This window comes from Aphis gossypii, chromosome X (assembly GCF_020184175.1).
Source record: "Aphis gossypii isolate Hap1 chromosome X, ASM2018417v2, whole genome shotgun sequence".
NCBI lineage: Eukaryota > Metazoa > Arthropoda > Insecta > Hemiptera > Aphididae > Aphis > Aphis gossypii.
Genome location: NC_065533.1, coordinates 58948523 through 58971149, shown reverse-complemented (window position 1 = coordinate 58971149; position 22627 = coordinate 58948523). Strand labels below are relative to the sequence as shown.

General features: G+C 30.7%; 1 protein-coding gene and 2 pseudogenes across 1 annotated transcript; 1 reads left to right on the top strand and 2 right to left on the bottom strand.

Annotated features, from left to right (window-relative positions):
• The first annotated feature begins 7585 nt into the window (after positions 1-7585).
• Positions 7586-12147, top strand: LOC126552573 (uncharacterized; annotated as a pseudogene).
• Positions 12148-12765: 618 nt separating this feature from the next.
• Positions 12766-14567, bottom strand: LOC126552572 (uncharacterized; annotated as a pseudogene).
• Positions 14568-20621: 6054 nt separating this feature from the next.
• On the bottom strand, positions 20622-22142 carry LOC126552571 (uncharacterized). Its single transcript, XM_050207286.1, has one exon. The coding sequence runs from the start codon at positions 22140-22142 to the stop codon at positions 20622-20624; it is 1521 nt and encodes a 506-aa protein (XP_050063243.1).
• Positions 22143-22627: the final 485 nt, after the last annotated feature.

Sequence of the window (22627 nt, the reverse complement as noted above, 5' to 3'; positions counted from 1 at the left end):
GGTGAGATCAAAGTCAGTTAACGGCAAAACAGGAACAGAAAGACTTATTGAAGGGTTATACCTATTTGGTGGTCTGGTTAGACGTTTGCCGGCACCGTGCATGAGTATTCACAGATTTAATCAACTGGATATGACTAATAATTCACTAGTTGACCACAATATGACACAACAACAAATAGAACAACAGAATGAATCTATTATACACAGGGGAAATATCAAAAATATGTTAAGCACTACTCCTGACACAAGTAACAATGGTAAATAAAATATAAAAAATGTTTTCTTTTATTTTTAATTTGACCAGAGTGGTACAATAACACAGAAATACACTGTAGTATCAAAAATATAAATCAAAACCAAAATCAATTAAGTAATGTTAGATTAACAACTGAATATAGAGATACAAAATAATATCAAAAAATATAAACCAAAACCAAAAACAAACTGATATGGTTTTCAAATAAATTATAATTAAGAAAATAACCAAAATCAATTAAGTAATGTTAGATTAACAACTGACTATAGGAACTAAAAGTGGGTTTAGCTCCAAAGTACTAAACAAACATATAAATAGATCAAGAAACAAAATAAACTATGATAGGCAAATGACAAAAGAAATCAAGTGTGCCCATAGCAGGCGATAGCAGGTTGTACGGACTTCAGTGAGTCGACACAGTCGATGTGACTGACTAGCAAGCTATAATTCATAACCGACATGATTTGTTCGTTTTGGACACAGGTAACTAATATGGGATCTACGAGGGGTACGGTTTTGGGGGAACATTTAACTTTAGTGTTTCTAATACTTTTATAATTTTAACATTTAAATAATAACTCACAGTAAGCTCCGTATCAGGAATAATAATAAAACGGTTGATTTATGTAGACTCCTCATAAGTAAAAAAACTTTGCGTTGCGCTTAAACGTATAGCTTACGGTAGTCATCAAACACACCCAGAGACACAGGTCCGCAGACACAGGAGGGAGGACATAATAATGAGTACGCATACCATGGGGGAAACCATAGGGAGGTTTGATGGAGGTCATGGAGATATGTTCGGTCATCACTGGGTCAAATTGTAGACCGGATGGCTCGCCACATTTCAACCGCCGCACCTCAACACCAACGCATCACACACAACAGCAAGATTTCTGAAATAGTTAACGGGATAACAACAATCATAGTATATCAGGGGAGGGCAAAAAAAAAAAATAAAAAAAATAAATGTAATTACCGTTGACAGGTCACAATAATTCATAATATTACAACAAAATTAAAGAACAGACTAATAGAATAAACGATTTTTTTTTTTTGTGATCATTATTGTGGTTAGGACTGAAAGTAATAGAAAAAACGGAGAAGAGGACATGGGTCCTGTCACGGTCGCCATATGTGAGACTTCAGACATTTTACAGCCCTCAGACCACCCAACAAGAAAGGGGAACACTTTCTTGATGACCTATAGGTCGAGCCTCGTCACATTTGTGACAATGCGTGACGGAACGTATAGGTTTTCAGAGGGGAAAAAAATCGAGATGTGGTAACAACTAAGAATACGGAATATATGAAACATTAGAAGTGGACTGGAAATTAAGAGAACACATTGTGATAGATTTAATTAAGTGAGTATATTAAGTTGATTTTAAGTTAAAAAAAATAATGGGGTGTTGGAGGGAAAAGTGGTTGTTCCTGCATCGGTGTATGTATAGCCATCTTCGGCCGCATCGCCCGTCACTCCCGTTCATCCAGTCCCTCGTTGCTTTGTCGACAGTGGGCACGCCATAGTGTACCTAACCGCTCATCGTGGAGGTCGGCTCGTACGTTAAGAAAAAATGTAGGCGATATAGTACACAACAAAAATATATCATGTAGTGTCGACAAAACGTCCGTCGTAGTTGTGAGATAAGAGATTGGAAAAGAAAACGTTATCGGGCGTTGGCTGGTGTAGTAGTGTTGGAGCCGGCGACGAGCTGATTGGCCGAATGTATCTTGCAGTGCTGACTGGTGTTGGGGAAACATGTTATGGGGTATCAGAGGTACTACACATCGACGTGTGGTTCAGGTGTTGCAGCACGACACTCGACACGCACGACGTCCGGTAGACCGAACAGCGTGACCGAACGAGCCAGGAAGGAAATTCTGTGATGTTACAAGATTTATATGCAAGTACAGTGATCAGTTAATAGAATTATATTTTATTACTTGAATAGGTACGTAGAAACTTTAATTCATTTTAGATAAACGCAACATGCATCACTTTGTAAATATTACTAAATAGGTAGGTACTATAAAGTCTATAGAAAAATATAGATATCATACGTTAATCGTTTTAACGTCCCATATATTTTTTTCGTGGACATTTCTTTGTAGAATATTGTAGTTCAAAGATAAATCGCATAACTTACTACTATAACTTATTACTATCCGTTGTCGTCTAGCTGGAGATAGGGCAGTCTGACACTCACTTGTAATATACTAGACATTAGCTGTTCCCCTTTTCACCAAATTTTTTATATCAGCAGTTTTTATACATGATCAAAATTTCATATTATTTTGATTTTTGAGCTATTTATAAAATATTATAGATATAGGTATATTGATATTTTCGAATTTTTTTCTATGAAATTCGTCAAAATCACAAACATTTGAAAATTATTTTGTAATTCAAATTTTTTAAATGAAGGTATACATTTTTTTTATATTCATTGCTAAAAATTAAAAATTCAATACCAGGTTGTCCATAAGCTTTGCTTACAATAGTTAAAAAAAAATCAAGCGTAAGTCAATTAAACAATTTTTACGAACGTTTAAATTTAAAAATTGAACACGTAATATAACTATTTACTATCGTATATTCAACGGTTTAAGATATAAATAAAATAAAATATCCTAGACTGATAAATCATCTCCGTTCAGAATCGTTTTACGTATACAATGATACCTATCATTGCATTTAAATGTAACACATCCATTATGGTGACCTCTCTATGGCCGGGGTTCACTCCACCCCAGACCCCTACTGTACAGCAGAGAGAGTTCCCAATTTTAGATTCTGAACAGAGTGATGAATGTATTGATTTTACAATGATGTGTGTTTTTTTTATTTGTGTCTAGGTACACGATTTCTTGTGGAAATAATTCTTCAATTTTGGACTTCAGCATTGTTTTTAAAAGGAAAGAGAATGTAGATTGTACTCATAAGCGTGACTAGACCTTAAAGTTAGAGGGGTTTCATCCCTAGAATTTTTATAAAAAGTAAATTAAGTGGGGGACTCCACCTAACACATTTTATTCATTGATTATACATGAAACATAAATGTAAATTAATATTTTATTTAATTATTATAAAACAAATAATAAACAAAGTGGTATTGAGGTTAAATATTTATATATTAACATATTATTAAGTATTATTTTAGATACTTATTTAGCATTAAAAGATTATTATATTCAAAATTATTCCAATTTACAGCAGGGCCTAAAATAAATGAAACTTCGTAATACACTATTTTATAATTTCACTTAATTTAATATGAGTTCTCCCTGTCTAAAAATAAAATACGTCAAAACAATTTTTTATTTGAAAATTCAACATAATATTACACCTGTCGCTTGGATAAAATAATTAAAAGTAGAACATAAAATTATATTTAAAAGTTTAAAACTGTATTTTTCCAGGTTCAATATTATTTGTTAAATCATATTTTTCTTTGACTTCATCAAAAACCCGTTGATACCATTCCTGTTTTTTCGCATGTGTATGCATTTTAGAAATCTTTTTCTTTTTGTTCAACCATTTAAAGACCGCTGGTTGAGGATCAAATTCGTCTAATGCCGGCATGTTTATTTTCACATACAGAGAATCATTTATTACTGTAGGAGATAGAGAAGTTCTTGTTGCCGTTTTTAATAAGTTGTAGTATAAAATTAATCTTTCAACATCTGCCGAATGTGGTTTAGCAGATAGAATATGAGCCTATAAAAAAAATATACAAATTAATTAATCTTCTTCTATCAACTCACCTTCACTCCATTGGGTTAGCCACCCTTGTCCTACAACTCTATAGGACTCGATTGACTGTCTTCTACTTCTTATTTTTTCATACGTTACACCAGCTATTTTCATATCATTCTCTATTTTGTCTTTTCGACTATTCATTGGCCTTTTCCACTCTTTCCTTTAAAATTAATTTCCATAATTATTCTCACTATCTTCAAGTTGTCTATATACACAATAATTAGTAAAAAATAAAAACAAGTGAATAAATTAAAATTATTTACCACAGCAGTGCTAAGAGGTTTCCACGAATCATTAGATAATAACGACTTCAGAAGATCAGATGACAATTGCTTATCTTTTATACATGGTATCCCAGCAGCTTCTTTATAAGACGTAACAAAATCAGTTAGTTCAAAATCAGGACAGATCACTTGATGTCTTTTTGAAGTTCTTCGTCACTTACAGCATCACTTACTTTTTCTAAAACTTTCAATGGAAGCCATTCGGACGAATCAAGACGGGTATTGAGGTAATTAACAATATGTTCAATTACATCGTTTCATATTGCGAGAAACGAACGTTTATCAGATTCATATAAATTATGTTTCTTTCTTCTCGATTGTTGACTTTTATCAAATAATTCAATGGTATGCAGTTTAATAATATTTTTTTCAAATCCTGAATTATGAGTTACAATTGTATTTTTGTTGAACACATATTCCCATCCATCCAATAAAGGGCTCACTTTTAAATTTTCAATCATTTGGACAACTGTATTTTTTTTTGTTTCTATATCAAATATTAATACAACATCCGTTTGAATTTGCTTTTGAAATCTACCATAAAGATAATCGAGGTCCATCAAAAAACAAAGCAACATCGTCTTGTCATAATCTGTCAATATTTTATAAAATCCTTCAGATTTAACATCATTATCTTCTGATTTCTTTTTTAAAAAATATTTAACTAAAATACGCCAATTTTTTAGAATTCATAGGAGTAAATTGTATGTAAATTCAATCCATTTCACTTCAAAATATTTTGGCAACTGGGTAAAACTCATACCTTCATTATATGCTATATCTTTCAATTTTATTCTTTGATTCTGAGATCAGATTGATGAAAGTATGAAGATATAGCCGAACATGCAACAATAAGTTTATGCACTTCAATTACATTAGATGTCAGTTGTCCCCATGCTAAGGCACTTCTATGTACAGCACATCACATTTTTAATAATGGTCCTTTGATATTATTAGAATATCTATTTGAATCTATTAACCCCCACAGTCCATTTTTTTGTCCAATATTAACACTTGTTCCATCCGTTGCAATTGAAGACAAAATCGATAAAAAATCTTCAAATGGCATTAACTCTTGTAATAAAGATTTAATTACTTCATAATATCCTATTGCTCCTTTTTGAATAGGTTCTTTAAAATCTATAAATACTAGTTCAAAATCTCCATTTGTTGTTATTATTATAGCCAATACATGAATGTTGTCAACCTGTGTTCTATCAACAGACCCATCAACTCTTAGTGATATAGCTAGTGCAGTCTTAAGCTTATTCATTAATAATGGCTAGTCTGTTTCAAATATTAAGTTCAATAATTTATTATGTTTTGTTATATTGATGTATTGTAAATCACCTTCTTTAATATCAATTTTTTTAGGTGGTTCTAATGAATTTAATTGACTTTTTAATTTGCACAACTTCTCTTGATGGCCAAGACCAAGCATTGAGGGTTCCTCTTTTAGCATCATTAAATACTTCAATCATAAATTTCCCAATTTTGAGAGCTAATTTTTCATTTTGTTTTGAAACAAGTTTATTTAAAGGAGCATTAATATTAATTTCAGATGTTGATAGATTTTTAATATTTTCTACTTTTATATATTCTTTATGTTCAATAGAGCCTAAATGATTTTTTTGTTTAGTATGTAATAAAACAGTAGATTTATGTTTAATACAAATAGAACATCTATCCATTGTACGACCTTTTTCTTTTTTTACTTTTTCATAACAAGGATCCCATTTAATTTTGTTTCTATTTTCTTTAGTTGTTTTAACTCTTTCAGTACAACTATCTACAGCAACATTTATTTCTACTTCTTTTATTTCAGTAACACTAACTGTTGAAATGTTAAAAATTAAACTATGTTAAAATAAATTTGAAAACCTGGATGTTACAATAATAAAAAAAATAAAATATTGATAGGTAATTGAATTAAAATTGTTATTAAATGTTTATGTTAAACAGTAATAATATAGTTATTGATTATTGTACTTATAAATAATACAATATAAATTCATAAATAATAGGTATACAATTATTACAATTTTATTTTTATTTGATTACCTCTCTGTGTTCTGTTAATGTATTTAATTAAATTTGTTCATACTTATTTAACCAAAAATGAATAAAAGAATATAATAATCACAGGCTATACTGAACATTGATATTCTCTCATTTGAAATACCAACAAATAAAACAAATTATAACAATTATATTGTATTATTCACATACATATTTATACATAATTCCCAATTAAAAAAATGTTTTCTTAAAAAGTAATAAAAACCAAACTATCAGTATCATATTATATTATTATTGTTATTTAATATTTTATAATATTATATTATAGTCACACCATTCATATCTATTGTTATGAGCTACGAGATATCTATAAGATATCTACGAGATATCAAAGCTAAGTTAGTATGACCATGCCTCGTGTCGAGGGTAATGCGGATGCTACTATGACCATGACACGTGTCGAGATAGTAAGCGCACCAATAATTACAGTACACTAATGATGCATTTGAGATGTTATTGCACATTCTCAAATTCTTGTCCGAATTTGCAACAACAACTACAAGGACACCTGGTTTCACCCAGAAGGCGGCAACTCGACGTAAACAAGAGACGCAACACTATATATAAAGGAGCCCGAAGACCAGCAACGGCAGATTTACCAAAGCTATCAACAACTGAGCACTTTCACGGCTCTCAGCCACTTATTTTGTTTGTTACATGTATTTTATTTATATGCAATAAAGACATATTTCGTTATTAAGTTTAACTTTCATTCAAATTAACCATTTTGATTCAAATCCGATACTGGCACGCAACACTATCATCAATTTATAATATTTATTATTTTATATGATTCAAAGTTAAATACAAATAATAATAAATTATAAAAACTGATAATAATACTTAATATAATATATATTATAAAAATAAAAAATAAATAATTATTACTTTTGTTTTGAATTTTAGTACATTTCTCATTATTTCCATCATCCTCGGATGTTCTTTTTCTAATAATAAAACGATCCATAACTACTGTAGTACTAGGTATACTAAACAATATTATATTATATTTTGTCAGTTATAGTAGGTACCTAGTTACTACAAAATTTAAAAATTAAATTCAAATAAAAGTATAAGATAAAACTTTTAACAGACAAGTGGACCAGAACATCAGGAACCATAAAATATTATTATGAAGTTTTTATTTTTCTGATAATGCAACTGTTATCAGAGTTTTGTCCACAGATATATACTATTAACTAGATGCCCGACTCGGTTCCCATACTTGAAGCCAACAGTCATAATGCAGATTGGCATTGTTTACAAGCCGATGTTATCAATGTTAGTGATAACAGACAAAATTATAATTTATAATAATTTAAAATTTAAATTATTTAATCACATGGTAGTACTACTAGTACTTGTACTTCTCGTAGGAGCAAATAGTTTAAAAGTACTCATTTAAAGTGTTTGGTAGTAGGTATATTTTTTTCTAAAATATTAAATTTGTAAGTTTTTAAAATATTATTATGGTGTGCTCGTGTAGTGTACATTTGTGCACAAACCGTTCGAAACCCGGAGGTCAAAAAATCCACTTTTTCCAGTATATATCTAATATGTTTCATTAGTATAGATATGTATTGATAAAATATTTATGTTATATTTAATATTATTTATAACTAGGTTTCCTCTAAAAAATCCATCACGAGCCCAGCAATGGATCCAGGCAGTTGGCCAAAAAGGGTTTATTCCCACACAATACAGCAAAGTTTGCTTCTTATTTTGTCAAATTAGACAGAGGGGTCAAATAACAATCCTAATATCATGCAGTTAAAAACGGCTGTAAAACAAATTTTAATAGAAAATGCTTTGAAATTAAAAAATAACGGAAATTGCAATACGTTTGATGATGATGCTATGTGCAACATTTTTGATTTCAAATGGAATAAAAATTCGCAAAATGATCAATTTAATGTTGAGTCCGATGAAAATGATCCTGAAATACTTCAAAGGTTACAGTTGATTAATAATTTAAATTCTTCTTTACAAGCAGCAAAAGAAAATATTTTGTACTATATATTAGGTTACATAATAACAAAAGTTGTAAAACAATTAGATTGCAATTTTTGTAAATTGAGCCTCTTAAAACAAATATCAGATCATAATTACTATTCATCTAATTATGCAAAGTTTGTAAATTTGAGGAATAACGGTGGTTTAATCTCAGGATCTGAAAGCACTTTTAAAATTATAATTGAGACAGAAAAATGTCTATTGACATTAATAGATAATTTAACAGATTTAAATAAATCTAATTTAAAAAGAAAAATTATATATCTATGTAGCAATAAATTAAGTCTTGATCATACTATTTTTAACGAAATAGATTGCAATTCAAGTATTTTGGAAAGACCTCACAAAATGGTTTTGATTACCGTTTTAATAAATAGATATTTGAATGTTAGACTTAAATCGTTTGGTAAACAATATACTGCATCTATTAATACTATTAGTAAAAGGCATACGCTTAATAAATTAGTCTTATTTCCTAATCATTAAGTATTTATTTGTAAAAATAATGTCATAAGATGAGATGTGTTATTTTGTATGTACATATCAACATATTATATTATATAAATAAATTCAACAGTTCAACATGTATCACTGAATAAGCAATTAAAATAAAGGAACTTTTTTAAATTAATAACAATAATATTGTCTATTTATTTATTTATTTGTCATTTATGTACCACAAAACTAATTGACCACTTCTTAGCTTAAACGTTCGTCATGGTGTCATGCAGTAACAAAACCAACTATTTACTTTTATGTAATAAAATAAAAAATATATGCAAACCATTATATACATGCATAAAAAAGCTCCTTCATAGACTTTTTAAAAGGGCCGAATATTAGTTTTGAAATTTGCTTGAAGGCCGCAATTGCAAACATTTAATTTATTATAATAATATTATATTTTAAATTTGTTATTATGTTATCATAATAATAATATTGATAACAGATTGTAAACATTGCCCAACCTATTTGGCTTCAAACACCGATACGCAGTGGTATATGGAGTCAGGCATCTAGTTAATAGTCCGTGTGTTCTTATAGCGTTTTCGATTTGACAAAATAGTGTGCACTGAAATTCCACTGGCACTGAACGAGTGTTGCACCACACTTGCACTAGTTTTTTACAAATCGAATACATTTTTATGTTATCATTGAAAACAAAATATAATCGACTTGGAAAGAAAGAAAATTCTAAATAGGAGCGCCGGATTTTGTATTATTATTCACTGCATTAATATTTTATTGAAATTTGAAATTATTTCACATTTTTTTTTTTTAAATATATTTTGTCAGTAGATAGGTACTTCCTACAATAGTTTCTAGAATGTCGTCCGATTCTGATGTTAAAACATTGACGTAAGTAGTTTTCATATAGGCCCGAATTTAATTAGAGACTTACCGTGAAAATCTTGGTGGGCCGTGTAAAAATTTGTTTGGTAGCTAAAAATTGGACCGTTATTATTTTCAAAAAAATAAATCCAGTCTTTGTAGGTAGTGGAATAATAATATAGAATGTTATAATATAAATCAAAATGATAAATAGGAAATTAGATAATAATGTTCCCTGTTATCGAGAAAAACGGTTCATATTTATATAATGCACTCATTGCACTGACAAAATCGGTGGTGCAAATAATGCGCACTGAGTGCACACCAGTGTTGTCAGTGCAATTAAATCGAATACAAAACACCGCACCAGTTCTCTGAATATTGGTTAAATCGAATACATTTTTGCACTGAGTGCAAAAAGTGCGTCAAATCGAAAACGCTATTAAACTCATCAATCAGATCAGTGGCTTATTCAGCGGATTGATCGGAATTTAGGAACACCTTTTTGGGGGATTCAGGGCATTGCGCTGGAACAAGTTGGTTAATACATTTAACCGCCATCAACCACTATAATGTTATCATATTATTAAATTATAAATTAAGTTATTTAATTAATTATTAACTAATTTTTAATATGAAATAAGTTATTATAAGTGTAATTAATAGTTTTAATAATTATTAAGGGTTAAATTATTGTAATTTAAAGCTTAAAATATTAATTTAATTATAAAAAAATGGATAATAATCTATCAAAATTTATTTTATTATTTGGTTTAAATGAATCTTTAAATTTAAAAAAAAAACTGCTTATTCGTCAATATTTAAAAACATCTAAAATGTGTATAAGAAATGTTATGCTGATTACTAGTTTATATGATGACATTGACTTAAAATGTCATTTTAGACTCAGTTGAAGTAAACAAATAATTATTAAATATAATATTATGTAATATTATTTTATTCTATAATATCAAATACTATTTTATTATTTATGATATAGATTCTTATGTGCAAGGTAAACCATTTTTATATTTCATTAAATACTTCAGTTGGAAGGCCATCAGTGGACTACAAAAAGGCAACATTGATGACTGTATGGTATTTAAGCAATACTGAAACATTTCGGTAATCACATTTGTCTTTGTTTTATATTGGAACAATTAATCAGTTTTTGAACTAAGTATCACAAAGTTAAATTTGTATCTATGTTTAGTCAAATTGGGGATCGTTTTGATTTAAGCAGAGGTCTTGCTTGTCGAACAATTCATAAGTCAATTCGAGTTATTTCAAACCTACTTAATGATTTTATCATATTGCCTAAGGGGAGTTCTGAAGCTGGTATATAAACTATTTTAATCATTATAATTATTTAAATTTCAATATTCTTTTATGTACATTTATATATTTATACATTTAGCAACAATGAAAGGTTTTAGAAATTTAAGATTTAATTATATGCCCAACACAATCGGATGTATTGATGGTTGTCACATACGCATACATGCACCAAGAGATAAAAGATCTGATTATACCAATCGTAAAATGTTTCAATCAATTGTACTTTTGGTAAATATCAGTAAAATACTTTTGCATTTTTTTTTTATTCTTAATACAATTATTTTGTTCTTAATTCTTAGGCTGTATGTAATGCTCAGTTGGAATTTACCCATATTTTCTCTGGTTGGCCAGGAAGTTCCCATGACGCGAGGGTCTTCAAAAATTCATCTTTGGGACAAACATTAATGAATAATCCTCAATTTCTAGAGATCTACACATCCTTGGAGATTCAGCATTTCCTTTATTAGAAAATCTCATGGTTCCCTACAAAGCTACTCATGTACTGTCAGAAAAGGAAAAATTATTTAATAAAAGATTGAGTTCTACTAGAGTTGTAATAGAACAAGCTTTTGGGTTGTTACTTGGCCGTTTCCGGAGACTTAAGTAAACAAGTATATTTTATGTTTAATCAAAACAGAAACTAGTCATTATAGCACTATTTATAAGGACTTATGTCTTATTCATCATATACACCACTATATATTTAATTAAAATTAGTTTTCCAAACAATTCTGATTCTTTGAATTTGTTTATGTATGAGGGAATGAAAGTATAATTATGTTAATAATTTTTAATGAAGAACAATGCTAATACAATTATTGTCTTACTTTTTATTAGAATATTATGTTTAATGCTTTAGGATATTAGAAGCTAAGTCAATTGAACTTATGAGCCTTACAGTGACTAGTGCTTGCATATTACATAATTTAGCATTATAAAATAATGATTGGATACAAATAAATAATGATCAGAATACAGATTTAACAGAATTGACAGAAGAAAACAATCAAGAATGTAGTATTTCATTAGCAAACAATCAAAGAAATGGGGTTGATAAAAGAAATGAACTAGCAGATAGGTAAGCTAAAACAAAAAAATTGCCATAAATAAGTATATTAGTAATTTTTCCCAATTTCAACTTTTCAATATTTAAAATAAATTATGAACATTGAACTTGGACAATAGAGATGATATGCTTTTTTTATAATCTAAATCTAATTAATTTAATGGTTTTTTAATCACAATAAAAAATAAAATATGAATTTGTTTTGATATATTTATTTTCAATTTTGTATTTTAATAATAATAATAATAATAATAATAATCAATAACACATGTTAACTATGTTTTAATAATAAAAAACTTATATAAGAAAACTCAAAATGAAATAAACCTCCAAGGAACAATAACCATTGATCATATATCTTATTAACAATAACAAAAAAAACAAAATAAAACAACATAACTTAGAGTTTTACATACCTACATTATTACTGATAACACTATTATTAATCATAGGATAATAAAATAAAGGGTAATTAAATCTACAGTTTAGCAGTTTCAATTTTAATCAGCTCACTCATGAAATAATGATAATTAATAATAACACATGTTAACAATATTTTAATAATAAAAAACTTATATTAGAAAACTTAAAATAAAATAATCCTCCAAGGAACAATAACCATTGACCATATATCTTATTAACAATAAAAAAAAATAAAATAAAACAACATAACTTAGAGCTTTACATACATGATTATAAAAAAAAACATTATTACTGATATCAGTATTAGTATTATTAATAATTGAATAATAAAAAAAGAGTAATTAAATTTTTTCCAGTTTAGCAGTTTCAATTTGAATCAGCTTGTCCATGAAATTTTCTAGTTTGTTTTGAAAACTATCTCTGGATTTCCGATCCATCTTCATTTCCTCTAATAATATGTCTTGGAAATTTTTTTTTTTTCCTTTTTGGCATATCTTCATCAGAGTTTATTTCTTCATTATGAATTAATGATGGTTGAGAACGTTGTGATTTGGTACATTCAACAGAGTTATTTCCATTTTTTAAATTTATTTTACAGATGTTTGGTAAACTACTTTCTAATATTGTGTTTTTATTTGGAATAACTGAGTCCTTTTTTCAAAAATACTTTTTTCATTATAATATAATATTCCCAATTGATAGCTCCTTCACCAGACTTATTACATTATCTCTGAATGTACCCATTAAATTTCGGAACTTTATATTACAGTTTTGTCCAGATACTGCAACACCATTTTCTTTTAGGGTGTTAGAAATTTTTTCCCAAATTTTATGGTTTTTTTTATTACTATTAAACTCATGTTCGAGATCACCTCTATTTTCGATGAGTAATTTTATTGCTTTAGTTGTCCAAATTTTTGTTTCTGGAGTACAAGTTTGAACATCATCAAATGGTCCATCATTATCTATCAATTGAACAACAAAAAAGTTATATATATATATACATTTTTAATTGGAGTATAATGATGAAGTTTTAGATAAATTAAACAAACCTTGTTTTGTGGATATTGTGTTCTTGGTTGATGTACTTTTCAAAATCACATCATATTTCATACTCCTTTAAAGTTAATTTACAATCTATTAAATAATTCTATTGTCGTTTAGTTTGTATTTATAAATATATTTTTTGATTATATTTCTTAATAATTAACAGTATATAACATTAAAGTAGGTATAGAACTGTAAATATATTATGAAGAAAAAAAAAACTAAAATATAATTTAGATTATTATAATATTACTTATGTATAATTCTTTAAGTTTTAAAAATAAAACTACTACAATACCAAGGTACCTAATTAAAATATTAAATAGGTAACAGATTTATAGTGTAGTTAATAAATGTTTAATGGTTGTCTACAGTATATTACAATTTATAACTAATATTATTTTAAACAATAAAATTAATAATTTTGAACAATTATGTTATATAAATAAGCTTACCATTTGGGTATTTCTACACAGACTATTTGATTTTCTTTAAACTCTACACAATATTTTACCAATAAAGCAGTTACATTTTTGCACAGTGTTTCTTCATCTAGATCTAATTAAATAGATAAATGAATGATTACAATATAGTTATAAATAATTTCATATATTATTAATTTTTAAGTAAATTAATTGAAAAATAATAGTTAAATAAGGTAATAGTTCATTATCTAGGTAAAAAATATGAATTTTTAATTTTTTTTTGGCTCCACCAAAAGGTGATATTCAGATTTTTTCAGATCTAAGCTAAATTATTTTTTTAATTTTATTTTTCGGCATGATTATCAATGAAAATTAAAAAAAAATACATTAGACCTTAAAAACTTAACGAGTTCTATTACTTTTGAAATAAACACATTCTAAGTTCATTTAATAACAATTAAAACTCACCAATTTAATAAAAATAAGATAGTATTGCTTTTGCTTATAAGTAGTACTTACCACGATAAAACGATAAACACATGGTGTTTATATCAAAATGTTTAATATAAACACTTTCATCATGTAACAAAATAATTTGAACATCATCCATGTTGATTCAAGTTGATGACGAACTTGTCTAATATCTATGGACGAGACTGTGAATGACGAGAACTGACAAACTGAGAAGATGAGATGTACAACTTTCACGAAAACCATTTATTTCATGACAAATTAAATTTGATTAATTCAATGACGCTTATTTTGGCGCGAATAAATGTTATCAAATCCATCGGGGTTTTTTCAGCCCATCCGTAAAATACTTGATTGCTGATATAGCAATCCGCTGAATTACCTCCCCTCCAGCAGATTGAAGAAGTGCTGAAATTAGGAACACTCGATTTCAGCTGCTGACCAATTAGCTGAATTTAGGAACACACGGTATATATCTGTGGTTTTGTCTAATTTATTTTTTGCCAATTTATCATTATCATTTATCACGAAAGAAGGTTACCTATGGTATACATAATATAATAATAATAATAATAATAATAATATTAATTCATGGTACCATACACAGTTATAGATATAAGAATAAAATTACAATATCATAAGACCGTGATCATAAACCTTTATAGTATTGCTTAATATACATGGTGGTATTATCAGTATTTTTCAATGATATTATTACATAATATATATGTATATTAATATACCAAAATTCAAAGTTAATAATATAGATAAAAATTTAAATTTAAAAATAAAAGTTTTGACTATATAGTTAATTGACGGAATTATCAGTCTAAACATAACACTAAAATAATCAACACACTTTTTCATTTTGTACTGCACTATTCCAATTTTGTACTACACTAACAGTGTCGTACTGCACACTATTTTAGGCCCTGATTTACAGCTTAAGCCTCCGCTCAGTATTGGAAAATTTATTTAAAACCAAGAAAAAATTAAAATTTTTCCAAGATATTAATAAAAAAAATAAAACGATATTTTAAATTTAAGTTTAAAATGTTACTACTATTGACGGGAGTGTGGGACTAGAAATTATGACAGGGGGGCTAAAATTAAAATGTTGGGGGGACTAAGCCCCCCTACTTACGCCTATGATTGTACTTGTGAGAAAAAAATTAGGGAAAAACGGAAATTTTTACGTAAAACCAGATTTCGACCAAATCGATTTTTTTATTTCGCTATTTCTCAAAAACTAAAAACTGGAAACATGAAATTGTCACTAAATGTTTATAATAACATCATCTATAAATAGTACATCTTTCAAATTATTTTAACATTTTTTGAGCTTTTTATGGATTGTGAAATTTTCCATTTTTCTTAGTTTTTATTTTTTTGAAATATCGATAAAAAAAGTTAGGTCCAAAAAAAATCTTTAAAATTTAATACAAAATTCTACAGAAGTTGTGCTTATAGTGATTCAAAAGCGTTTTAAATACATATGCACAATTTTTATTTATAAGCGTTTTAAGATCAAATATTCACATAATTCGTCGAAATCACGAATATTTTCAAAATACTTTGAAGTTAAAAATATATAACAATTTTTTATTTAAAGCTAAGACTTAAAAATTTGATAAAAGGTTGCTCTAAAGTTTTTCTAAGTGCCATTTGAAAAATATCAAAAATATACACACACAATTTTTTTATAGACATTTTAAGTTCAAATTTTAAAAAAATTGGATATTAAACGGAAAATAATGAATTTAAGCTATTTTGTTGTAATTTTAAATGTATATTGTTCGTAGATACTTGATACTTTTCGCAGATACATTTACTATAATTTGCTTTCGATGCACTTTGAAATTTTAAAGAGATAAGATTCATTTTAGGCTAAAATTACTATACATATATACCTAGAATTATAAACATATTAGGTATATAATTAAAAAACCAGAAACTCGTTCTGCTGTACATTAGGAGGTATGGTGGACCTCGATATGGGGTAGGTCACTATAATGTATACTGTGTTAAATTTGAATCCAATGATTGGTATCATTGTATACGAAAAACGATTCTGAACGAAGATGATTTGTCAGCCTAGGATATATTATATTTAAATATTGTTATTTATTTAATATTTTTAAGTAATTTATTTTTCAATAAAGACAGGTTGGTTGTTGCATACGGAATGGTTTATCAATTTTATAAATTTATTTCCAAAAATATTGCTTGTAGTTATCATATTAGTAGTATATTACCTTATAATATTATCATAGGTATACTAGTATCATAGAGTAAATATAGAGAACAATTATTTCCAATATAATTGTAACAAAAACAAAAACTCCATTCATAGTAAATCGTTATTTTACGTGTGAATTTTTGATTTAGTGAAAATTGAAACACTTGTAAAATTTTTTTAATTGGATACTTCTCAATTTTTTTTTTTATAATTACTCTAAGCTTAACTTAAGGAAAACCTTGTATTAAATTTTCAATTCTTAGCTTTGAATAAAAAATTTTTTATAAATTTTTAACTACGGAATAGTTAGCAAATATTCATGATTTTGACAAATTATATCAATATTTTCCCTTCAAACGTTTATAAAAAAAATTGTGCCTATGTTTTAATTTTTAATTTTTGAATGACAGTATGAACGACTTATGGTGAGTCTTCTATTAAATTTTCAAGTATTTTTTCCCATACAATTTTTTTTTATCAATATTTAAAAAATAGTCGAAAATTTAAATTTTTTATTTAATACCTCAAAAAAAGTCGAAATACTTTGTAAATGTAATCATGTATGCTTTTATAAATTTTGGGTGAAAATTTCATGTATTTAGATTTATTATTTTTTGAGTTACAGTAAAATAAAATAATCGATTTTGTCGAAATCTGGGTTTGTGTAAAAATGTCCGTTTTTCTGTTACTTTTTTAGAGTTTTTCTGTGCGCGTTTAAAAACTATTGGATATTTTTCACTTTTGACCCCTCAAAGTACCAACTAGATTCTTTTTTCCTTTCAGAAAAAGTTGTATTTGTGAAAATTGGAGCACTTTTACCGGTAGAAATTTTGTCCTCAGACACAAAAAAAAAAAAAATACACATCATTGTATAATCAATACATTCTTCACTCTGTTCAGAATCTAAAAATCTAAATTGACAAATCATCTTCGTTCAGAATCGTTTTTTCGTATTCAACCATATGAATTTAAATTTAACACATCCATCACAGTGATCTACTCAATGCGCCGAGATATACTCGACTCCTACTGTACAGCAGAGCGACTATCCCGGGTTAACCTACCTAGATAACAATTCTTAATTTGAAGAATCATCAATCATGTCAAAATAGTAATATCCAGAAAAAAATGTTATGTATTACAAAATCTATAATTTATCAAAATGATACAAAAGGTTGTATATTTACACATTCATCATCAAGTATTTAAAAGAATATTGGTCAGTTAGTTCACTAATTTTGAGATAAATTAGATCATTAGGGGGGAAATAAATAGAACCGTAATTATTACCATGTATATCTATAAGATCTAAATTTATTGATAGCCCAAGGGGATTTAGATGACAGGGGAACAGTTTACCACGGGAGATATTATAGATAACTGTGGGGATCTTGGGAATCTAGGTGATATACATGCCCGATAAAATAGTTGTTTAAAATATTGTCGGCCAAATTATTTGTCGGCTAAAATACTGCTAGCTGAAATATTTGTCGGCTAAAATATTGTTCTGCTAAAATACATGTCCAACAAAAGATGTTTCGGCTAAAAAAATTTTCGTCTGAAATGCGGTTCTGACACAATATTTTCGGATTTTCTATGCGCTCCCTTATTATCTAATATCTATAAACCTTGAATAAACATAATGTCAACATTTAACAGCACGATTGCAGTGATTGCACGACCATCTTAAATCGTGATCAACATTCAACAGTAATTTGTGTATAAGTTGTTGTAATTTGTAAACTGTTTCTGAAAACAAGTGTTTAATGTAAAATTCTCACTAACGAATAGATATTAATTATGATTCGTTAAACCTTTGATAAACGGGAATTAACAACATGAAAATCTGCGTATAGCTCTCATAGACAATATTGTCATGTATTTTTGTATTTTCAAATCGATTTATTGGTTAAGGTAATCAACAATCAACTATATTTTTGAAATAATGTTACTATTAATAATAATAATTTGAATGTGTTGTTCAATAAGTAATTTACAAAAATAAATTGATACATCAAAGGTAAGTTAAATCAAAGTAACTAAGTAGGAAGTTGATTTTTTTTTTTTTATTAATGTAGGACACCTGTTCGAGCCGGGTACGAACAATAATAGGCCGTGACGCCCGGTCACCAAAATACTTCGTCGTTGAACTCACACATCGACCTACTTGTGTAAATGTGTGCGTGTATGTATAGCGACTCTAAAGAAGTGGACGGGGTCGCCGAGCAAGACCAAAGAGTGCTAGTGTGCAGTGGTGTGTAGGTGTGTATTATTGTGTGTGTGTAAAACTTTATATTAAATGATAATGTAACTATATAATAAATAATAATAATAACAATTGTTGCGCCGGCGATCCTAATGGACGGTTGTCGCCTGACACACAGTCCTTGGGATTAATGTAGGTAGGGCAAATAAAACAATAACTATAGATATATGAAATAATACAAATAATACGTGTATTAATTGCTACACGCACAACAAAACAATACTATAAATATTATAATACAATGTACAAGGGGAGGGGGCGGGGATCACCGTCTGGCCTGTACCGCTGCAACTGTGACTGGCGCCTTGAGCTGGAGATGAACGGCTTAGCTGCTGGATGTCGCGAGCAAGCGATTGCTCGGCAAAACCCCTTGTCGGATCAGACACTGTGGAGCAACACGTTCACGAGCAAAGTGAACGTAGCGGAGCAGCTAGTTGACACGTGGTTTTCTTGAATGTGTGCACTCGAGCGTAGGGCGGGTCGAAAGCAACGACCACCGATCTCGTGGAGCAACGAACACTCGGACTGTACAACAACAGCCTTCGCGAGCGAGCGGATTAAGTGGAGCAACGAAACGCTAATATTAACCACACAACACACGTAATGGCCGTCAAGCACAAAAGGCACAAAAAAAAACGTGGTTAGCGAAAGAAAAGGTACGGACGGGCAGAGACGCGTACTCTTTCACGGACGGAGCAGAACGAACAAACGGACAACGAACGCACCGGTTCGCCGGCGGCAAGACGCCGTTAACGACAGTCTAGCCAACATAGCTGACGGCGCGCAGCGAACATAATCATGGTTACAAAGCGCAACACCTGATAGTCAAAAAGATCGAACATACTCCCCCGTTACAAGTTCCAGCAAACTTGTAACCAGAAACTTCGATCGGGCAAGTGGTAGAGCAGGTGATTATTTGAACAGAGCAATTGAACAGATGAGCGGTCTGTTGAGCGGATCAGCTTGAGTGAATGAACGGAGCAGTTGAACAGGTGAACGGTCTGTTGAGCGGAGCAGCTTGAGTGAATGAACGGAGCAGTTGAACAGGTGAACGGTCTGTTGAGCGGAGCAGCTTGAGTGAATGAACGGAGCAGTTGAACAGGTGAACGGTCTGTTGAGCGGAGCAGCTTGAGCAAACGGACGGAGAGGTGGCCAACAGTGATGAGCGGGATTTAACAAGGGAACAACATTGATCAATGACCATTACAATATCAAATATTAATAGAACAATTAACAGATATAAAATATATAAAAAAAACATAAACAAATACATATGTTTGAGCATGAACGTAAAAAACGATTTTTAATGGGTATCACTAAGTTCAATAGGAACTACAAATATAACATTTTTTTTTTTTTTAATACAAAAAGACATACAAATGTCAACAACTTAATACCTGAAAAGATGACCAATAAAATACAGGGAGAAAAAATAAAACAATAACAATTACCATACCTTGCACTAGTCCCTGAGGCGGATCAGCCGACGTAACATCCAGTAGCAGGCATGATGATGGTTGATAAGACAATTAATTATTTACATAATGAACATAGCGATAACATACAAAAAGTAAAGTGTAAACAGATAACGGATACAGGAACGAGGAATCTTTGGATACCTACGGATCTGTGGGTAGAGGAACTAGTTTTACCACTGGTCTAGTAAACACCCCCTGTTTAGTCATCACCTTAGCTACCCGTACCACATTATCGGTTCCCGGATACACCTCGATGATTCTTCCCAGTGGCCACGATAGCGGAGGTGCATCATTAGTCTTAATGATAACCATAGACCCAATTTCGAGATTGGTTTCGGTCTTCGTCCACCTACCACGAGCTTGGAGGGTGTTCAAATATTCCCGAGACCAACGCCGCCAAAAGAACTGGAAAGACTGCTGGAGGAGCTTCCAGCGAGTCTGCAGTCCCAATTGCGGACTGGTATCAACAGGCTCTGGAATAGCCATCAAGGGACGACCAACCAAAAAATGTCCAGGTGTTAAGCACTCCAAGTCATTTGGATCAGATGATTCTGGCACCAGCGGACGCGAATTCAAAGTGGCTTCTACCCTACACAAAACCGTCGCGAACTCCTCCAACGTCCAGATATGAGAATTCATAGCCCGAAGAAGCAATGACTTGGCCGACTTAACGGCGGCTTCCCAAATTCCTCCAAAGTGGGGAGCACCAGGAGGGTTAAAATGCCACTCACAAGCAATATGACCCGATAATTGATCCCTACTATCCGGATGATTAACCAATTGACGCAGCTGTCTGGCCGCACCAACAAAGTTGGTGCCACAATCTGAATAGATCGACGTCGGTAGGCCACGACGAGCCACGAACCTATCTAGGGTCAAGAGAAATGCCTCAGTCGAGAGGGCAGACACTAGTTCCAAGTGCACTGCTTTAGTGGTCATACAAACGAATACCGCAATGTAAACTTTCACGATACGTGCCTTTCTCAAGTTTAGTTCCTTCATTTGCAAGGGACCTGCATAATCTATGCCGACAATCGAAAACGGGTGAGCTTCTCGAACCCGGAACCCCGGCAGAGCAGCCATGATGGGTTGTGGATTGTCAGATGACATTTTGGCACAGATCACACACTGACGAATCACCCGATGAACTATCCGGCGAATGCCCATGATCCAGAACCGCTGTTGAACCAGAGCAATAAGCAACCGTGGTCGAGCGTGACATGCATATAGGTGCCAATGCCGGGTTATTAGAACAGCTAAATGCGACTCTTTCGGAATCAAAATTGGGTGTTTTCGCCTTTCTGACCAATTCGAATTTTGTAGACGACCGCCAACTCGGACTATGCCGTTCGAATCCAAAAACGGACAAAGACGAGCTAGCGTCTTGGACTGAACCGGGCTCCCCCATTGTAGACCGCATACTAAAGAGCTTAGATAGCATTCTTGGGAGCATCTGACCACGATTTGTAAAGCATCATCCAACTCGAACTGCTTTAAAAAACCCACCTCAACACTCTTCTTCCTACAAACCAGCATAAACCGACGCAAACGAGCTATCACGCGAATCATGTGATTGAAGGAAGAGAAGCGAGCGAACCATTCCCCGGGAGGAGCTTCCCGGGTCAATAAACTGACCTGTTTTGTCTCTGGCAATTGTTCCATCCCTAAGCAAGGGATCTCTTGCGACCAAGTTTCAATAGGAGACTTAAGAAAGTTGGGTCCCTTCCAATATAGCTTACACTTCCGGAGCTCGGAAGGAGAGAGCCCCCGAGACGCACAGTCGGCCGGATTATTTTCTGACCGAACATGTTTCCAGCTGCAACCAGGGATCGTTGACTGAATTTGGAATATCCTATTTGAAACAAACGTCTTGAACGATGTATGTGGATTGTTTAACCAAGACAGCACGATCGACGAATCCGACCATGCAAAAACATCAGACAATGACAGTTGACACTCCAAGATTCGTTTGAGCCTCGCCAGCCACAGTGCGAGGAGCACCGCACCGCTTAACTCTAAGCGAGGAATCGTTATAGGTTCATTGGAGCCAATTTTGTTTTAGCACCCAGAAGGAATACGTCTGTAACTCCGGACGGATCAGTCACGCGGAGGTATACTACAGCAGCATATCCCTTCTCGGAAGCGTC